Source organism: Apium graveolens, chromosome 4 (genome assembly GCF_009905375.1).
Source record: "Apium graveolens cultivar Ventura chromosome 4, ASM990537v1, whole genome shotgun sequence".
Lineage (NCBI taxonomy): Eukaryota > Viridiplantae > Streptophyta > Magnoliopsida > Apiales > Apiaceae > Apium > Apium graveolens.
Window position 1 is genome coordinate 256,895,593 of NC_133650.1, and position 19,368 is coordinate 256,914,960.

The 19,368-nt window shown below is 35.6% G+C and overlaps 4 protein-coding genes across 6 annotated transcripts; 1 reads left to right on the top strand and 3 right to left on the bottom strand.

Annotated features, from left to right (window-relative positions):
- The first annotated feature begins 5,890 nt into the window (after window positions 1-5,890).
- On the top strand, window positions 5,891-8,036 carry LOC141720847 (UPF0496 protein At1g20180-like). Of its 3 annotated transcripts, XM_074523489.1 has the most exons (3): window positions 5,894-6,323; window positions 6,518-6,619; window positions 6,771-8,036. In XM_074523489.1, exon 3 carries the CDS (start codon window positions 6,773-6,775, stop codon window positions 7,886-7,888), a length of 1,116 nt encoding a protein of 371 aa, XP_074379590.1. In that variant the 5' UTR covers window positions 5,894-6,323; window positions 6,518-6,619; window positions 6,771-6,772; the 3' UTR covers window positions 7,889-8,036. The 3 variants fall into 3 exon arrangements, with proteins under 3 accessions (XP_074379591.1, XP_074379590.1, XP_074379589.1); XM_074523490.1 differs by lacking the exon at window positions 6,518-6,619 and having other exon boundaries at window positions 5,891-6,323; window positions 6,781-8,036; XM_074523488.1 differs by lacking the exon at window positions 6,518-6,619 and having other exon boundaries at window positions 5,898-6,323.
- Window positions 8,037-8,228: 192 nt separating this feature from the next.
- On the bottom strand, window positions 8,229-11,479 carry LOC141720848 (uncharacterized). Its single transcript, XM_074523492.1, has 6 exons — window positions 11,248-11,479; window positions 11,093-11,141; window positions 9,981-10,107; window positions 9,746-9,819; window positions 9,534-9,606; window positions 8,229-8,665 (listed from the first exon to the last, which is right to left on the bottom strand). The coding sequence occupies exons 1-6, from the start codon at window positions 11,384-11,386 to the stop codon at window positions 8,528-8,530; spliced, it is 600 nt and encodes a 199-aa protein (XP_074379593.1). The 5' UTR covers window positions 11,387-11,479; the 3' UTR covers window positions 8,229-8,527.
- A 304-nt stretch (window positions 11,480-11,783) lies between these two features.
- LOC141717110 (peroxidase 64) lies at window positions 11,784-13,398 on the bottom strand. The gene is made up of 4 exons (XM_074519223.1): window positions 13,136-13,398; window positions 12,864-13,052; window positions 12,516-12,678; window positions 11,784-12,403 (listed from the first exon to the last, which is right to left on the bottom strand). Exons 1-4 carry the CDS (start codon window positions 13,337-13,339, stop codon window positions 12,009-12,011), a joined length of 951 nt encoding a protein of 316 aa, XP_074375324.1. The 5' UTR covers window positions 13,340-13,398; the 3' UTR covers window positions 11,784-12,008.
- Window positions 13,399-14,045: 647 nt separating this feature from the next.
- On the bottom strand, window positions 14,046-19,265 carry LOC141720850 (expansin-A11-like). Its single transcript, XM_074523495.1, has 4 exons — window positions 17,223-19,265; window positions 15,295-15,453; window positions 14,868-15,189; window positions 14,046-14,760 (listed from the first exon to the last, which is right to left on the bottom strand). The coding sequence occupies exons 2-4, from the start codon at window positions 15,431-15,433 to the stop codon at window positions 14,454-14,456; spliced, it is 768 nt and encodes a 255-aa protein (XP_074379596.1). The 5' UTR covers window positions 15,434-15,453; window positions 17,223-19,265; the 3' UTR covers window positions 14,046-14,453.
- Window positions 19,266-19,368: the final 103 nt, after the last annotated feature.

Below are 19,368 nucleotides of genomic sequence, written 5' to 3' on the forward strand. Positions count from 1 at the left end.
AGTGGGGAAAGAACTTGGCCTCTCTACAGGATTCTGAATGAAGGCTACTCTACCTTGGTTAGAGTCTACTCAGCCATAAAAAGGGATTCTGGCTTTACCAGGACTGCCAAGACTGAGATTCTCAACAAGATTGCCAACATAAGGAAGACTTGGTGGGAGCCCAATGCCTTGCCTAGAACATTACTCATTCAAGAAAGAGGAATTACAATTCATAAATCACCTCATTGGTTGATGGAGTTCAGAGACAACAAAGGAGTCAGAAGATTTTTCAGACTTGAAGATCAGCTCAAGATTGCCAGTAATGAAACTCTCAAGGATATGCAATCTAAGTTGGACATCAATGAAGAAGATGAAGCTGAGTTCTACAGACAACTTCAACTTCAAATAGAGGAGAATGACAGGAGGCTAGGAAAGAAAACAAGGGATCAAAGGAAAAGAAATTAATCTGCTCAGGCTAAAGGAGCACCCTTGGAAATAATGTAATTCTTCAATTCCATCTCAGCATACACATTTTTGCAGCACTTTTGAATTTCTGCTTTATTACAGTTAATATGTTTGTCAAGTGTTTTGTTATCATCAAGCTAAACCCAAATTTATGCCTACAGTTCTAGTAGACATAAATAGGGGGAGATTGTTAGGAATATGTGTATTAGTTTGATGATAAGTTAAACAAAACACTTAAGTAGAAATCTAGTTTTTGTAGCCTCATCGGATAAGACCATCTTGGCTATCCGTTGAAGGAGTAGCTTTACTTAGCAATAAGTTTAGTATTGTAGCACATTTCATTCTCTGGATTCAAGTTATAATTCTTAAATGTTGTAGGAAATTATCAGTCATGTTGACTACTAGTGGATATGCAAATAGGAGGGCTAATTATAAATATTTCATGCCTTGTAATTTTGTATAAGTGAAGAAGTATCAACTGATATTGAAGACCTTCAACGGATAAGAAACAAAGCTTCAACAGATGTCTCTAAAGCTTCAACAGAGAATATCCATCAACGGATAAGTGCTTCAACGGATAAAGACTTCAACTGCTAATGCATCAACGGATAAAGCTTCAACGGATAAAGCATCAACGGATAAGGCATCAACGGATGAAAGCTTCAATGGATGCTTAGTTCAATAGCAGTTGATAGTGACAATTCATAAGCTGACAGAGGCACATGGGTTGACAGAGACAAACTGGAATGTGGCAGCCTCTAGGAGGAATCAAGAAAATGCAGCATTTCCATTCTGGTGCAAACAAGGGAGTATTCAAAGATTAACAGCTAAACCTAAATTGCATTGGATAGAGAAATGAAGAAGAAACATGTGAAGAGCCTTTTAATTGTATTTTACAGTTTTGTCTTCACTTATAAACTTGGTGATATATAAACCAAGTAGCAACTAGTAATTATATGTAAATTTTCTAGAGCTGTTTAGAAAAATCCAGAGAGAAAATCATCTAGTTTGTACTAGGAAGCAGCTGTGATTTAATTCTTTGAATCATAGATTTTCTGAAATAACACATCTCTGGTGGAACAACAAATCCACCAGAAAAGTTTTTAAGTTCTCTGTGTTCTTTACATTTGTGTTTGAATATATATCTGTCTGCATTAGCTTCAAATAATTCACACACATTTGCTCACTAAAACACTTAACCTTAAAAACTGCTCAAAACTTGAAAAAGTTTTGAGATTTACATTCAACCCCCCTTCTGTAAATCTCATTGTTAGTCCACTGGGAATAACATCACCATTAATGGCATTCTCTCTCGAATGGTTTTATGATTCCAAAACCGGACAAAACCCTAATTCAGGAGATGAATCGGGGAATCGCTTGTCATTTTTGGATTTTAGTTAAAGGCTGGTGACAGCCAACGTTTATTCGCTCAACTTACTCAGATAAATATAAGTGTTTTAAGATTTTGTCCGGAAGTTTTTCTTTTGATATTAATGCTTTAAACTCAAATTATATACTTGCTGGGCATTTTTGGCTCACTCTTGCTTTGTAAATTCTTATTTCTGCCAGAAACAGATAACGATAAAAGTGAATAGCTTTGATAGACAGCAAAAGTTAGAGAAAGTTCCGCTGCGAGAGGTTGAAGGTGTTAGAAGAATGCAACAAGAGCATTAGTCCAAAGGTATCTACACTTGTATTTTAGTTATTGTGAGGTGTAAAGGGTTAGTTCTTGTTTCATACCAAAACCTGTAAACGATCCGGATTAAAGGGGTTAATTGAATATTCTTTTGTTTTATGTAAAGATTGTTTTCGTGACACCAAATATTGACCCCAGATTTGGGTTGTTACATTTGGCCACCTGTGTTTTTCCGGTGACTATTGTGATATGATTGTTGTGTTGCGTTTGTCTTATTTCCTGGTTTGTTTCACTTCGCAATCGTGTTGTTGTGCTACCCGATTTTTGTTGTGTTACTGTTGTGATAAGTGGCATTTTATACCACTTAGAGCGTCTCATAGCGGCTTGAATTGGTGTCTTGAACTCGAGTATTTTGTGTATTTGACGCGTTTTCTAGTGTTTTTGTATTTCAGGGTATAACTTGCTTTGATAGGTGGTTTTCATTGAATAAAGCTTAAGGAAGTGCTTGAAATCAGTCTAGGGGTGATGAGCGAAGAAATCAGCAAAAACAGAAGCAATTCAAGGAATTTTCCAGAAGGGTTGCAGGCGCCCGCGTGCTAGTAGCAGGCGACCGCCTGCTAGCAGGCGCCCGCGTGGGGGATGCAGGCGGCCGCCTGTGGGCGAAAATTCATATTCTGGATTTTATTAATTCGAGTCCAATCGGGCTTCTGTTAGCGCTGGTTCTCTTGGGCTATTATATAAACCTTATGGGAAGACGTTTACTTCAGAATAGAGGAGATAATCAAGAGCAAAGGCAAGAAGATTGAGAAGACCGTTTTAGCACGCAACAACGAAGAAGAGGAAGAATACGTTTATCTTGTGATTCTTTTAATTCGTTGTAACAGTGGATGCTAGTTTTCTTTATACTTTGAACCTTAATACTCTTGTGACGTACTTCATTATTTATTAAGTATTTTTAATTTTTATATCGTTGTGTTATTATCATGCTTTCATATGAACCCATGATAAAGATGAGTTCTATTATGGGCTAATCGTGATCATGGGATCCTAGCGGATTTACTATGGATTTCTTTAGTTAATTGTTTATTACCTTGGTATGTGGTGATTGTATGATATCTAGCATAGGTTGTGCTTATCCGTCTTATGTGCGTCACGAACATGTAAGATAACATGTTAATCTCTTGTGAAGCGACAGTGAATCTTGAGATTTAGAACTTGTCATGCTAGCATAGGTTCATGTATTGTATGCATGATTAGTGGGTAACTCTAACCGTTTTACTTGCCCTGTGTAATCATCATGAATAACTTGCGCTTAAATCGTTATGTTGTCAAATTATGTAGACATATAGGACTCAACATAATTGATATCTATTCAACTTCTATCTTAATTGTGGATGCTTGGTAGAATGGTATTCGTACAACGAAAGTTGGCGTTTATCAGTTTCGTGTTGTTCGATTAATATCATCATCATTACATGCTAAGGGTAATAACAATAAATATTGAATGAAGTAGTAATGAAGTCAGGATCTCATGTGTGTTTAATATTGTTAATTTAAGTGTTTAATTCTCATAGTAATTATTATTTAACCAACCTTAATTGTTATTGTCTTGACATTGATGAGTAAGTGTTAATTAGATATAATTAATCAGAGTCTCTGTGAGAACGAACTAGAAATCATTCTATATTACTTGCGAACGCGTATACTTGCGTAAATTATTTAGCGCATGCTTTGTGCCTAACATGTTAGTTGTTGAATTTGGTAATTCAATTATCCTCTTTCTTTGGGAATTCGAATTATCGATTTGATTTTTGGTGAAACAACCCTATCCATTAAGTCTTCCAGAATCTTCCAAACCGCCAAGTACAAATCCCTTTCAATTGTGTATAATCATCGCTTACATGGAGTTAAAAATTTGGGTTTAGATTGGGAAGAAATTGATAAATCGCTTTGCTGTAATTAGAGTCCAGTCTCCTCGGACCCAGATTTCTTCTAACATTTGCGTATTTCAATTTGTTTCACTTTCCTAAATCCTACTTGCCCACTTTCCTAATTAACACCCCTTTTCATTTTCTTCGAGATGTTTGATTGATATAGTTTTCAAACGACAATATATATGTGTATGAAACCGCTTTGGCCGCTCTTCATGCCTCCATTTATTCAATTCACTGGTTTTTCTGTTCTGACAAGTTTCTCCACATCCTGTCCAAACTTGGAAGACCCTTTCTGATGCATGATTCTTTATTTGGGGCTTTTGATTTCTATGTAACTATATCAAATTGAAGATAGGGGAAACTCTCTAGCGCGCTATTCACGTAACCGCCATCTTCATCTTCAACTTTTCTTTTCTTGCACTACTTATTACAAGATCAAGATCAAGGAGGAAACAACTTTCTTTCGAGCGGTTATTTTTTGTATTTACCAATCACACATGTATACGTACTTGTTCATCATTACCCATTTTGAAATGGATTTTCAAACTTCTTACCCGATTGGTTGCAACTTGCCGGGGACCAAGCAACAAACAATAAATAATTAGGTAAGTCCCATGTGAATTATACCATGGGCTGAGGTTTGTTCGACTTTTTTCAATTTAAGTGATCAAATTTTTTGTTTGAAGTGAGTATTAATTCTTGCGTAGATGTTATATCATTCTTTTCACTTTTTACATATTTTTAACACGCACACACAAGCCGGGGGTCTTTCGGGAAACAGCCTCTTCATTTTTCGGAATGAGGGGAAGGCTGCGTACATCTTACTCTCCCCAGACCCTGCGTTAAGCGGGATATACCGGGTATGTTTGGTTTGGTTTGATTTCATCCGACGGTAGTATATCTCAAACTTTTATAGTTTTAGTGATTCATTCAATTTATCTTATTTGTTAATGTTATAGTTAATATAATATTTTTAAATTTTTTTTAAATGTAAACATTTTCAAATAATAAATATTTAAAATTGTAATTTTTAATAAATAATTACTAATTATTTTTTCAAACCTCTTAAACCGCACCGTATTTACGCGATGCTGTTAATGATTCGCGTGGTGCGATTTTTGTTTGACAACAACCCAACTCACACATACGGTCTGGTTTGTGATTTTAGCTCAAATCGAATCACACCGCATCGCGAACATCACTATATTTAACTATAATATTAAAATATAACTTATACAAATAAAATAAAATTTTAAATTATATTTAACGGCTCTCATTCTATTAGGTTTAAAATCTAAAGGTTGTGATTATTGTATTAAACTGACAACCATTTAACGAAACAAATATTCCTTGTTTTACTTACAAAAATATAATTTTAATATTATAATATACTCCTTCCAACTCGTTTACGTGTCTTATTTTAACTTGTTTTTTGTCAAATTAATCAAATTTTGACCGCAAATTGTATTTAATATATAATTAAATAATTATATTATTATAAACTATTTTTTTAATATAGTCGAAGAATACTCATTAGCATCTGTTTAAAGTAAATATTTTGTCTATCCTAAAAATATGTTATTTGATTTTTGAAAAATAGTAGGGGTACTAAACTAGTTGACAAAATAGTTATAAAATGATATGTGTTAATTTTTTATTGGTTAAATGTAAATGAGCCCCATACATTTACACACCAATTAAATTATGTTATAGTGGCACATCACTCATGTTATCTCATTTTTTAACAATTTTCTTTATCTATTCTGTATTCTCTAGTATTATTCTTAATTTTTCAGAATAATTTTTAAATTTGTTTTAACTACCCGGTTAAAATTTAGTGGATTTGACCTCATGGTCAAAATTAACACAAATACATGATACATGACATGGAGGGAGCAGTAATGCGTGAACACAGTAAATACGATTAAGCGGCCCCTTAATTACACGCGGCTAGAATGAATGGATAGAAGTGAAATTTGTAAATGGAGTGCAAGGTGATAATACTTGATTGATAAGATATACTTGCCGAGAAGCTATAATAATTTTACATGTGAGGCCAACAATTAACGCCACTGTATACGTTACCTTGTATCTAAAGACATAAAAATCTACATGTATCTAATCCAATTTGAGGCGTCGAATGCAGCCAGCTGTAAATTGCTTCTATACGTGGATCTCTGTATATAAACCCTTTGCACCTCAGCTTATGATTACTCCTTCAATCAAACTTATTCTTCATTTCCTCAAGTCAAGTTTCATAAGCATGGGGATTTGGTTCAAGTTAATGAAGCATTCTTTTATATGTTCAGGTATCTTCTTCTTTCCTTGTTGCTTCCAAAATTTTCAATTTATCATCGTTTTACTGTAATAGTGTAGATATAACATAAAACGGCCCCGCAACCGAATGCATACGTTAATCCGAAAAAACTAACAATTTAGTATACATTATGTTTGACTTGTGTATATAAAGACTTTAAATTCTGTTATCGTTATCGATGCACAGGTGGGATATTACAATAGAGTTTCTAAACTAAGGTGCACGGTTAGGGGTCCTAAACTCACTCGTGTAAAATATGTGTGTTCTATTTGTGGTGTTCGTATGGGGGTTAGATACACAACCATTTCTCAATTATTTTGAAAATTCTAGCATTTCACATCTCACATATCATGTATTTTGATTAATTGTATCTTGTTTGATAACGGATCGATCGCTTTGTGTTAGAGCCTTATTTGCATGTAATTTCTGATATTATCAGGTATGTGTAGAAAACAAAGTGAAGATAAGAAGAAGCTAAATGTAAATGAGGAGTACAAGGAAGCTTTCAGAACGCAATCTTATGCTGATATCTGCACTAAAATTCAGGGCCAGATGGATATAAAAAACGTAGACAACACATCAGCAGCATCTCCTTCTTCTTCACGTTCGTCGTCTTCTGCAATCCCTCTGTTCCTTCATCTCTCCGATGATCTACTAGAACCTCGACCTCAGAAATTAGATGACATAATCAAAGGCTATGATCTACACCCTCTTCTCATTGATTACTTTAAATTAACTGCGGAATCATGCCATTTGTGTGAGCTTCTACTCCACAGCATCCATCAAGCAAGGGCTAATCATGGTATGATCGCAAGAGTTATCAAGCTAGGCAAAAGGGCTCGAGAAGATCATGATCAATATTGCAAAGCTATTATTTCAGAGCTTGCTTCTTTTGCATTGAAGAAGAATCCTTTATCAAGCCTTCCCTCACTTCAGTTCAGAGATAACAAGGATAGCAGGAACATTTTGCTGCACAGACTTATGATGCAGTGTAAGAAAATCACAAGGAGGATAAAAATGAGAAACTTTCTCAAGAAAATAGTAGGGTGTTCGATTGTTGTTGCCTACACAGCACTAACAATTGCTATATTAGTTCTCGCTTTTCATGCCATGGTAGGAATTGTAGCTACTCCAGCATTGCTTGCATCTTTTTTAGGATCTAATACAGTGAACAAGAGGATTAGAGCAATTAGGAATGAGAAAACAGAGGTTTTGTTCAAGGGGAATTCGGCTAAAAGGATCCTGGCACAACTTGATGTTGCAGCAAAAGGGGTTTTCATATTGATAAATGATTTTAACACGATGAGCCAGCTTGTGAAGACACTAAATGATGAGATTGAACACAGAAAATCCATTGCCAACATGTGTGTTAGAAATGGTAAGATTGAGTTGCTTAAGAAGGTTGTAAAGGAGTTTCGTGTTGAAGAAAAATGCTTCTTGGAGCAGCTAGAAGAGCTTGAAGATCATATCTACCTGTGCTTTCTCACCATTAATAGATCAAGAAGATTAGTGGTAGAAGAGCTGATGCGTGGTGTTGCACAATCAAATTGTAAATAATTTGATTATAGAATTCTATTTTTAGCCTGTAGTTCATGTGGGGCATTTTTAATGTTTAAAGATTATTATGACAAGAAACTGTATCATATTCAAACAGTTTTGTATGTTTATATGCCTCCTGGTATGTTGGAGACACTTGGAACTTCTATTTGATTCTTCTGAGTAATGAATTAAATCTGTAAGTTTTTGAAAAAAAAACATGGTAATAAATGAAGCAGTTCACCTCAGATTAAGTATTCAATTCTGTGAGTTTTTGAACCACCTCGCCCTGTATGGTTCATCAATCATCATGCAGGGTCACTCAGTTCCAATGAAAAGCAACATAATTAAACATCCGTCATCAGCAAGTGATTTATTATTTATTACAACCAAAAAAATTGAATTTCTTACATTGTATCAAAAAACTCATTTGATGCAGGGTAACAAGAAAACTAAATGTGATCAAAATTCAACAGCCTTTAACATGATTTTCCTAATTAAACAATATCCCTGTATTAGGTCTCCCCATTCACGCACCCCAGCTGCTCAAGCCATCGAATCATTTATGGAATTTAAAAGAAATTTCCTCGACCCTTTAGACGCTGGATGCTGCTCTCCGGTTACTCCAGTTGGAGTTTATATCTAGTGAAGCATGTATAACTAGGAGATAGACGACCCTTGGGTAATACAATCAACTCTCAACTTCGTGTACTCTTCAGATGTGAGCAAAGAAGCCTTGGCCTTTAACCAATCTGCGGGTCTTGGCATTATAATAGCAACATATCCTTCTCTGTCGGCCTGCAACTCATCAGACCAAACAATGCAAATGAGATAAGGATTAAAAAATAACTACCAGAACACGTATTATTAATTATCGACATATAGGTATGCACTATGCAGTTGCGCATATAGAAGAGTGGTGTTCAGATGAAGGTTGCAAAGCTGAAATGACACACCACCTCTAAGAGGAGTATGCAATAAGCTGAGAAGCGTGTAAGCTGCATCCAGATCTGCGGGGCATAAACTAGCTAGCGGATACCCCTCTTCTCTTGGTAAAAAAGTTCAAATTTCAGTGCAGGAGTGCGTGTGTGTGAGAGAGAGTATTTAAATCCTGTAATTGACCTTTACCAAAAAAAACAATCAAAGATCGGTTTCCTTCTCCACATTTTGAAAAAGTTACACAGTATGTTGAAGATTTTATAATTAATTAAAATATGCGGTAGGTACAAGAAGAAGGATAGCAAAATATGTTATTCAATCCTCATTTATGAGTGTGACTAGCATTATTCCCTTTTCTTTCAAGATTTTATTAGTAAATAAGGGTTTAGTAGCTAAGCACTAGCCACTATGGCTCTAATCTAACGAAGCTCCATCCTTAGACAGCTAGATGAACAACTGGTAATAGTAAGAACTCCGCATATCTGATAGGATATAGCCTGATAGCAGCCCCGTCATGAAAAAGGGTTCATCCAAAAATACTAACACCCACATAAATTGCTGTTTAAGAAATTTTATCGCCAAAAGGCCCAAACTTATGTTTCTGAATTAATAAATACACATGTGGAGTAAGAAACCTTCATAGTAATTTAATTTAGGGAATAGGGACTATGATGACTATTAGATGTACAATCTTAAAGCAAATAGATAGACATAAAATTTAACTTACTGATGAATTAAGCAATTCTGGTTGCTTCATTAACTGCTCATTAACTTCTAATAGAGAACCCTTTACACAACATCTGTCAAAATATACTAATGTCAATTCAGCCAAGAAATTAAAAGGATTAAAAAGGTACAGAGGCATTGTAGACAAAGGTTTTTCACAAAGCCAAAAAAATATAAGAAGTCGGAGAGCAAACATAGAAGACAAAACTCTACCTCACAATGTATGACGTTTCATCACTTGTCAATACTTTGCATAACGCTGTATTAGGCTCGAAATGCTGTGCATTCTGCAGCAAACAAAAAATTAATTGATATTAGCTTGAAAAACAAAACAGAGTAGTGTACATTATAAATCTGCAGTACTACCACTCCCTAGTTCAATTCTGCAGCCCTACTTAAAAAAATTGAATACTTGTTTTAAAAATAAAATCAAAAAGCTATACAGTACCTTCTTACGTTTTCCAGTGACCTTAATTCCGCTGCGATCAGACTTGCCTACATTGAAATCAACCGATGTAATGCCTCCTTCATCCTTAAAGGCAATGTGAGTTGAAGCCAATCCAATAACACACAAACTGCTCAAAATACAGTCATATTACAAAAGCTAAGTTTTTTATTGAACATTGATTGACAAAACACAATTATATATATGGGTAAAAAGGTATCTAAGCTCCATTTAGGAATTTCCCCAAAGTTAATTAGATAAAAATACATAGTTGGAGTCTGATAAATACTGTGATGCCCAGAAACCATAGAATGCGTTCAGAGAGTGAATGCTTATGCAGAAAATAATCCCATATGGATATTCTCAAGTACCCTATCTTATTAGATACTGATGGAATGGTGACTAAGTGACATAATGCAAATCCAACAACCATGTGTACAATTGAGAATATTATTTTTATTAGTTTGAGAGACAGATTTTATGCACAACATTGTCCATATATGAGCCGAAGGAGTGATGGATGAAATATTTAAACCTGTTTATCTTTGTAACCTTGGTTTCTCAGTCACGATAACTTTCAGTGGTTAATGAAGTTCTTCCATATATCATCTCAGATTTGATTAAATTATGTCTCCAATATTAAAATTAAAAACGTCTCTCATATCCTTGTGTTCATTAAATTCATAACCAAATCCATCAGTCCTAATGTGTTGAAACTTCTGATTTCTCACCAATTGATAAAAATCTAAAACAAACATACCACAGTTGGATTTGCATCATGTAGTTAGAATATCTCGATCAATGTTGGATTAGCATATTGTCATTTCAATATTTGAGTAATGGGAGAATGTTCCCAAGCAATTTTCTACCAGCATCGGGAAAACGGGAAAGAACCCGCCCTTCCTATCAATACCTACTTAATACAATGTCTCTAAAATGTGTGTCATTTCCAATAATCTTCAGCATCCACATTGACTCTCGTAATTAACTAGTAATTTATAAGTCAATACTATTAATTTCCTAATTAACTTTTGGCGAATTTCCTAAAAATAACCTTTACACAGATAAATTATACAAAATTATTATATATAAATACAGGCTCAAAATCATGGTACCCGTTGGCATGGCGATGAACATACTGATCGTGGCCTGGTTTGATAAAATCTGTAATATCAGAAACCAAACAGTCACGTAGAGTTTAATAATAGGCAATCACGTTCGTGTTTCGTGTAAGAAAAGAAGTTAAATATAAGAAAAAGTAGGGAATTACCGGGAGCAAAATAGGTGACAAAATTAGTTTGGACAGCTGAAGGAGGATTAAGAGGGAGAGTGGCGACATCTGGCACGAGAAGCTTCTTTAACTCTTCTTCTTCATCGGTTAGTTTATGTGTTTCAAGCTCCGAGTTCATTCTTGTCGGCGCCGATATTTAGAGTACGTTTACGGCGGCGAGTACTACCTTACAAAGTTTAGTAGGCTTAGGAGAATAGCCCAATGGGCTTTTTGTTTCTTTTTCTTTTTTAGGCCTGATGAACTGTGTCATTGATTATTGTAAAGGATTTTTTGTGGCCCAAAGACTTGCATATTTATTGACTTCATAAATTTTTGTTATGTATTTCATTTTAGGGGTTTATAGGGCACACAATACGAAAATCTATACATATTGACAATTTAGATTGGGCGTTTTTTGAATTCAAATTAATCTAAATTTATACATTTTTTTAATAATTATTGTATGCTAGTGGCCACAAAAACCATTTCATTTTTACGCAAAGGATGTGCATTTGAATGTCTCAGTTTTTGCAACAATAAGTGTTGTATAGCATTGCATATTAAAGTTTGACCATCCACAGTAAAAAAAAAAATCAAATACATTTCTCCACATTTTTGTGAATTGTATTATGAAATCAAATCAAATGAAAACCGGAAAGAAATTCGAACATTTACAAATTATGAAACAAAACAAACGGAGATCTCCAAAAACAAACAAAATAATTATGAAGGTTCATATTTGATTTTGTTAATCAAATATACTAATTGACCACCCTACAGTTGAGCCTCACTTCTTGGCCACCAGTGATGCTACTCATTTTGATCATGGACTTGACAAATGCTCTTTCGAATTCTTCTTTGGAGCTAGCAAAGCTTGAAACCAGTCCTTTTGTTTTTCCTTCAGTAAGTAAAGCTTGATCTGATGAGAACAAGCTCTTTCCCTGAACAAGTAATTTGTAGTACATGTTGTCGAATGAAGATGTCGTGGAATCTAAGGTTGCACCTGCATTTTTCACCTTGTTATGCATAGGGCAAACGTTTCTAAGGCTGGCTGCGAATGAGAGTCGCATGGACGGATCAACGTCGTGTTTAGCATCAAAGTTGTGGATCCTATTCTGGAAGGATGAGCAATGAGAGAATCCGAGGGTATGACCTCCTACATAATGCAAGTTCATGTACATGTTACTACTAAGTATTGACAATTGTAATGCAAGTAAAACAATAAAGTTATTGGCAGGGTTTCTGAGAGTTGTGCTTTACGTGATTACCTGAAAGTGCTACTAGATCATGCAAAGAAAGTCCTCTCTGAGAGAAGCTCTGTTGCAGCTGGGATATGTTGAATGTTGGAGCTGGTAATTGCCTTGTTTCACTTGCAATTGAGATTCTTCCATCTTTTCTTCCTTTCGGCACTTCCCAAGTAGGCCCTCCAGACTATCAAATAACATATTCTTACAGTTTCAGAACATATATATTTCCATTTATATCTATCCTATAACTAGACATTTAAACAAAATGATTCCTTGTGAAATACAATTGTCACTAATGAGTTGTAGTTGTATTATTTAAACGAAGCAAAAATAAGTTGGAACTTATTAAAAAAAGAAATGGCAACTGACCAGAGCAACAGCATCTCTTGCTGTCAGAGCAAGTATATCAGCACAGGAGACAACACCAGGGCACAAAGCCTCCAATTCCATTTTTGCATTGTCAATTACATAAAATGCATGCAATGAAATATTTGGAGGTCCATCTTTCTCCGCTTTGTTCTTCTTAGTTGAATCAAGAAGCACAGAAGCATCGCAGCCCTACATCAGTTACAACCTTTATGAGTCTAGCAGACTTGAAATAATCAAACAATAAATTTTAAAAAATAAAGAAATAGTTTTACTCTAATGAAGCAATCATGGAACTGCATTCGAAGGAGTGCTGCGGGAACTGTTTTATCGTTCATCATTGCCTTCTTGACAGCATTCGTAATGACCATTTCAGCGTGTGGGCACGTCTGATCATAGTAGTTAGGACTCAATGCAGAACATAACGAAAAGAAAAGAGAAGCAAAGGCTAGAACAGAAATGCTTGCTCTGAATGCCATTATAAAACCTTAATATAAAAATGTGATATTTGCTTCGTCTGCCAATGGATGAAGAGACTTAAAGAAATTGTAGTATTTGTAGAGGATCCAAAGACAGAGTAGAAGGGGTTTGAATGGAGTTGACATCAGAGTTGGTTGCCAAGTGCAACTAAATTTGGTAAATTAGGACACTTCAGAGCTGATACCTTTCCATCTAATCCTGCTTATTGTTTAGGTGATAACTAACTAAGCAAGGAACTATACTAGTAATCAATGGCCTTCCTTTAAAGTGATGGACTGACCCTACAAAGTACAAGAAGATTAAGAAATGTCTTTGATGGATAGGGTTCAACTACTGAACTTACTGTCTTTCATATTATAATGGCTTGTTTTAATATTCAGAGAATCCATTGCAACTGCATGAGAGGGCTTGCTTCAAATTCCATAATGTAATCTTAAAGGATGTTCACAAATTGCTGAGATACCCCATGCATATATATGTTAAATTCTAATAGTATATCTGTATATGTATATGAGTAGAAGTTTGGCTAGCTACCTTGTTGCCTGTAGTAGTTAATTATTTTTATACCTGCTTCAAAATATAAATAATTGAAGGCTCAGATTTGAATTACATTTTCCATAAACTAAAGGTTTAAAAGCTCAAATTAACTACAGCTAGTTAAACCCCATTTAACAATGTATGAACAAATAAATTTTGAAGAGTTACTAAAAAAGAAAAAGGAAACAGATTTTATATATTCAAACTAATCAAACAAGTATATATATTACATGTTCTTCTTACAAGCAATGAGGAAGAAGCTGGGGAAGAATAACTATTTGACTGCTATGTATGAAGCATAGTCATGCTTCTTATTAATGAGTAACAAAGTGTGTAAAATTTGATATACAGAGTAAATTCAGTAGCGGTGAAGATTATTTTGAAATATTTGGCCGTCCTAATTCAGAAACATAACAAGAACTTGAAGAATCGAGTTCATGGGCACTCCAGACATCCTGATCTTTGTCCGTAGACCTCGTATTTTGTAAAAGAAATACAAGAAATGGCGGGCTGCTTAAATAAAATAATGAGCACACCCCTGCCTGAGAAACCCTGAACTCTTTACCCACCTTCACTCTAAAACTTCACACTGCTTGAAAATGTCTGGCCAAATCGCCAACCGGATGATACAACATTGCTAAAAATCTTGGTCACTCCATCAGTAGTGGTGACTCTGAAAGACAAAGCTTGGCCATTGAGGTATGAATTGGACTGCCAATTTGCTCCCCAATTTCTCGACATTGACATCCAGTTGGTCCTTGTGCCCTTGATTTGCACTGATTTTATTGATCCAGCTCCACCGACATTGCTTATTAAAACAAGTTCAAAGTAGTCCCTCCCATTGATAGTAAATCTAACACCGCCACGCTTAACACATGGAACCCTGAATCCAAAAATGAAGCAACCAACACAGTTATGTATACTAGTCTCCTGACACAAACTATCTAATACAGAATTGAAGAAAATTCAAACTCTAATCTTTATCTATACCTTTGGTAAATTACGGGAACAATTCCACCTCGATAGATACCAATCTTTTGCCAAGCGGGTTGAGCCATATCAAAATGCTTGAGTGGAGGATTGCACCAGCCTCCATCATTATTAGGCAATGCATAGTTTGGAGGGCAGAAGTTTGTAGCAGTAATAGTAACAGATACTCCTCTAATACACCATTGAGGGCTCGCTTTATAATCACATATAATTTTGTAACATTGTCCGCATGATGCTCCATCGTTAAAAAGAGCAGTGCTTAGAGCAGCAGTCCGAGTTCCATATCCAGTCGAGTACAAGTTACCATAACCACAAGCACCACCTGTTTCAATTCAAATCTCAGTCTTTCATCGTCTGATTCCATTCCTAGTTATCAGCACTTGGACAAAAAATTGAAAAAAAAGAGTTACTATTAAGTTTTACATACCCATTGTTCCTGAAGCGTCGCTACCTCCATAAAATGTAGCATGAGCTCTTGACCATCCTGAAGCCACAAACGCGTCGACATGGATGAGAAAACAAGTAGTAGCTAGAAACGCCAATGCAAGAACTCCAGTATTTGCCATTTCTTCAAGTAGACGAGAAGCTAAGGACAGAGGAAGAAGATTAGATGAGGTTCAGGAATTGATGTAATATGTACTTACACCGATTTGGTGGCTTTTATAGGACTAAACTTCTGCAACGCAATAAGCTTACATATGAGCTTTACAATTAGGATTCTATTTTTTAATTACATTATGATTGTTAGTCTGAAGAAAATTCCATATGAATCTCATTTCAATTATTTCCACGTTCTCTTAGAAACGAATCAATCAAACATCACCCACGTGGTTCCTCCTCCATAACAGGCGTAAATAAATCATACCCATCAACCAAATTGTTCATTAGGGGTTGACTGATAAATAAACTTGTGCTTATATTATCTAATACGAAGCCTGCATGACTAACATACCTATGTCATACATTACTCAATCTAAGTTCATTATTAGCAGCAAAATTCATGTCGAGTTTTTGCAGTCAGGATTCTATCGTCGACGGACATATTTCTCTCCAATTTTTGCAAGAATGGTCATGACTTGTTAGCATACAACATTTTTGGTACCCGTTTCGATTGTGTAATTTGCGCTTTAAAGTCCATTCAGAGTAACATCTACAAGGAAATGGAGTAAACAAAGGTGTAGGTGGAAGAGATACAAATTGTCAACTTGAATGTTTAATATGTATGTTTTGACAGCATATATGCTGGAATGATTGATAAGAAGGCGAAAGGTACAACTTATTGTAAGGTATGCCGTGCACCGGCTCATCATTTGTGTTGACTATTCCTTCCTCATTTTCCGGTGTATAGCTAAAGAAGAAGCAAAGCATCGCTTTTTTCTTCATACTACCTACTTTAACAAATTACCCAAATACCCACCAAAATTATGATGGACAATTGTAATAAACATTTAGGCATTTTGCATTGTGCCTGAGGCTGAGATATGGAAGTGTTCAGATCATACATGTCAATCATTTTCTGTTGGTTTCTTTTATCTCATCACTTCAAGGTTCTTAAAGAGCAAGCTTTTTTATATCAGCTCAATGATATAATACCAAGTGACATTGACAAGGCTCAAACTACAAGCACACTCACACAGGGCAAGCAGAAGATTATGCACTTTTATCCATGCTATCTTTCTTCAAGTTATACAATAATCTTAATACACATTTCTACCTGACATTAGAAACCCACTTCAAATGTCTGCAGAGAGAAGATTCTAAAATCAAACAGACAACATGGCTACCTGACATTAGAAATGTCATGCACTTCAACCCATAGAATATCTTTCTTGAAACACATTTCTGGAACTTACAACAGAAATCTACCACACCGGTGGGTGCTGGCTAACTTGCCTTCATATGTATATCATACTTCGTGATATGAATTAGATCCTCCACGGATTATATAAAAAAAATAACTGCATAGATCAGAAACCCAGTTCAAATGTCTGCACAGAGAGAGTCTTAAATCAAACGGACAACATGGCTGCCTAACGAATAAATGCACCGTTATATCACAATTCTTAAAGCAAGTACTATTAACTTAATAAAGCATGGCTCATTCCTGATGTTCTTGATTACAAAAGCTTAAAGAGACAAATTACTAATATAAAGACTATGCTGCCCTCCTAGTACATGAATAAGATAAATTGCAGGACTGGACAAAGAGGAAGGACCATTGCTTAGGATTAGAGATTCAGGTGTAGACAATTGCAGAAAGACTTCAGGATTTCTAAGGCATCATTCTTTAATTTCATCAAGTAAACCCAAGTCATTCTAGTATGATCATCAAGAATAGTGAGAAAGTATTTGTACCTTTCTCTGGTGCAGACTTTATATGGACCCCAGGTGTCAATGTGGATAAGTGAGAAAGCCTTAGCTACATGAGAAGAGCTGACAGAAAATGGTAGCTTAGTGAACTTTGCAAGAGGGCATGTGACACACACTTTTGTTGACTCCAGTAGGTAAGGCTTGATCTCTGGTATGTGGATGAGCTTTGAAATAGGTGCATGACCTAGCCTGTTATGCCAAAGAGTTGTCAATTATGAGCTTTTCTTTATCTTGGCACTATAGCATGTGTCATCAGGAATAGCTGATTGAGTTTGAGTTGACACCAGATAGTAGAGTCCCCCTTCTTCTTGACCAACAGCTTTAATTTCTTTTGTGACAGCATCAGCAATGACACAAGAGTTTGGCTGAAAGCTAACTGCATAATTGTTGTCTTTGGTGAGCTTTTGAATTGATAGGAGATTGTGTTGAAAGTTGGGCACAAACAACACATTTTTCAACTCAAGTCCAGACAACTGAACAGTGCCAATGTGTGTAATGTTTGATGTTCCTCCAGTGGGAAAGTGTATTTTGTAATTAGCAGGGGCCAGTCTGGGATTTTGAAGATTAGAAAGAGAGCTAGTCATGTGGTATGTGGCTCCAGAGTCCAAGATCCATTGATTGGATTTAGCAGCAGTGAAACAACAACTTATCATGCCAGAAAAACAATGTTCCATTTCATCATCAGTTATTGATTCCTTTTGATTTGTGGAAGAGCCTCCAGGTAATAGCTTGAAGAGTTGTTCTAGTTGTTGAGGTGTAAAAGTAATGTTGGGCTGCTCAGTTTTGTCTATGGGTCCTTGTGCAACATTAGCCATTTTTTGAGGTTTTGAGCTATTTCACCTAGGTCCTGAAGTGTGAGATCTAAAGTTTGGGTTTGGTTTTTTGTGTTTGAGGTGCCATTTTGGGTAACCTATCACTGACCAACATCTATCATTTGTATGGCCTTTGGTATTACAAGCAGTGCATAAATAAGGCTTATCAGACTTACTATACATAGCAGACATTTCAACATCAAGGGTTTCATTGACAGCTAAGACATCTCTCTGAGATTTTTCTTGTTGTATACCAGCACATGCTACTTCGACAGTGGGGAGAGAAGCCATCATAAGAAGTTGACTTCTCTGTGGGCTATATTTATCATTCAGACCATTTAAAAATTGGAAAAGCTTGGTTTCTTCTTTTTGTTTTTCAATAGTTGATAACAGAGTACTGACTTCAGGTGTCACAGTGGTTATTTTGGGCAATAGATTTATAGAGTCAAGCTCTTCCCACAGGCTACTAAGGTTGGTGAAGTATTCAGCTACACACATATTATATTGTTTCATTTCATAAAGATCTCTACTGATTTTATACTTTATAGAGCCATGAGTAAGAGCAAATCTTTTGTCAAGTTGAGCCCAAATATCACATGCAGAGTTAATGAAAAGAATAGATTTCTTAATCTTTCAGAAACATTATTGTGAATCCAAAAAATTACCAGATTATTGCAGGTGTCCCACTGCACTTCAATTGTTTCATCATCAGTGCTTCTCCTTACTGAACCATCCACAAAGCCCAGTTTTCTTTTTGAGGAGAGCTGTATTTCAAAAGACCTCTACCAGGATCTGTAATTAGATGCACCTTCCAGTTTGGGCACACTAATAGATAAAGGCCCATCAGATGGGTGTAAAAATAGAGGATTCTGCATATCAGCAAATGTGAATCTCCCTCCTGTTGCTATACTTGAGTAATTTGCAGATTACAGAAGCTCAATTTATACAGGCAACAGTCAAACACAAAATTTTGAAAAAGAGCTAATGTAAATCAGGAAAAGTATCCTTTTTAAAGAACAAAGAATCACAGGTTATTCATGCTTGCTCTGATACCATGTTAACTTAATAAAGCATGATAAAAGATGGTAAAAGCTGAGATGTTGGGAACAACAAGATATTATCTCATTCCTGATGTTCTTGATTACAAAAGCTTAAAGAGACAATACAATGCCCTTAGCACTATATAACATAATCAGGACTCATCCCCTTGTCCATTACTCTAACAAACTACTAATATAAAGACTATGCTGCCCTCCTAGTACATGAATAAGATAAATTGCAGGACCGGATAAAGAGGAAGGACCACTACTTAGGATTAG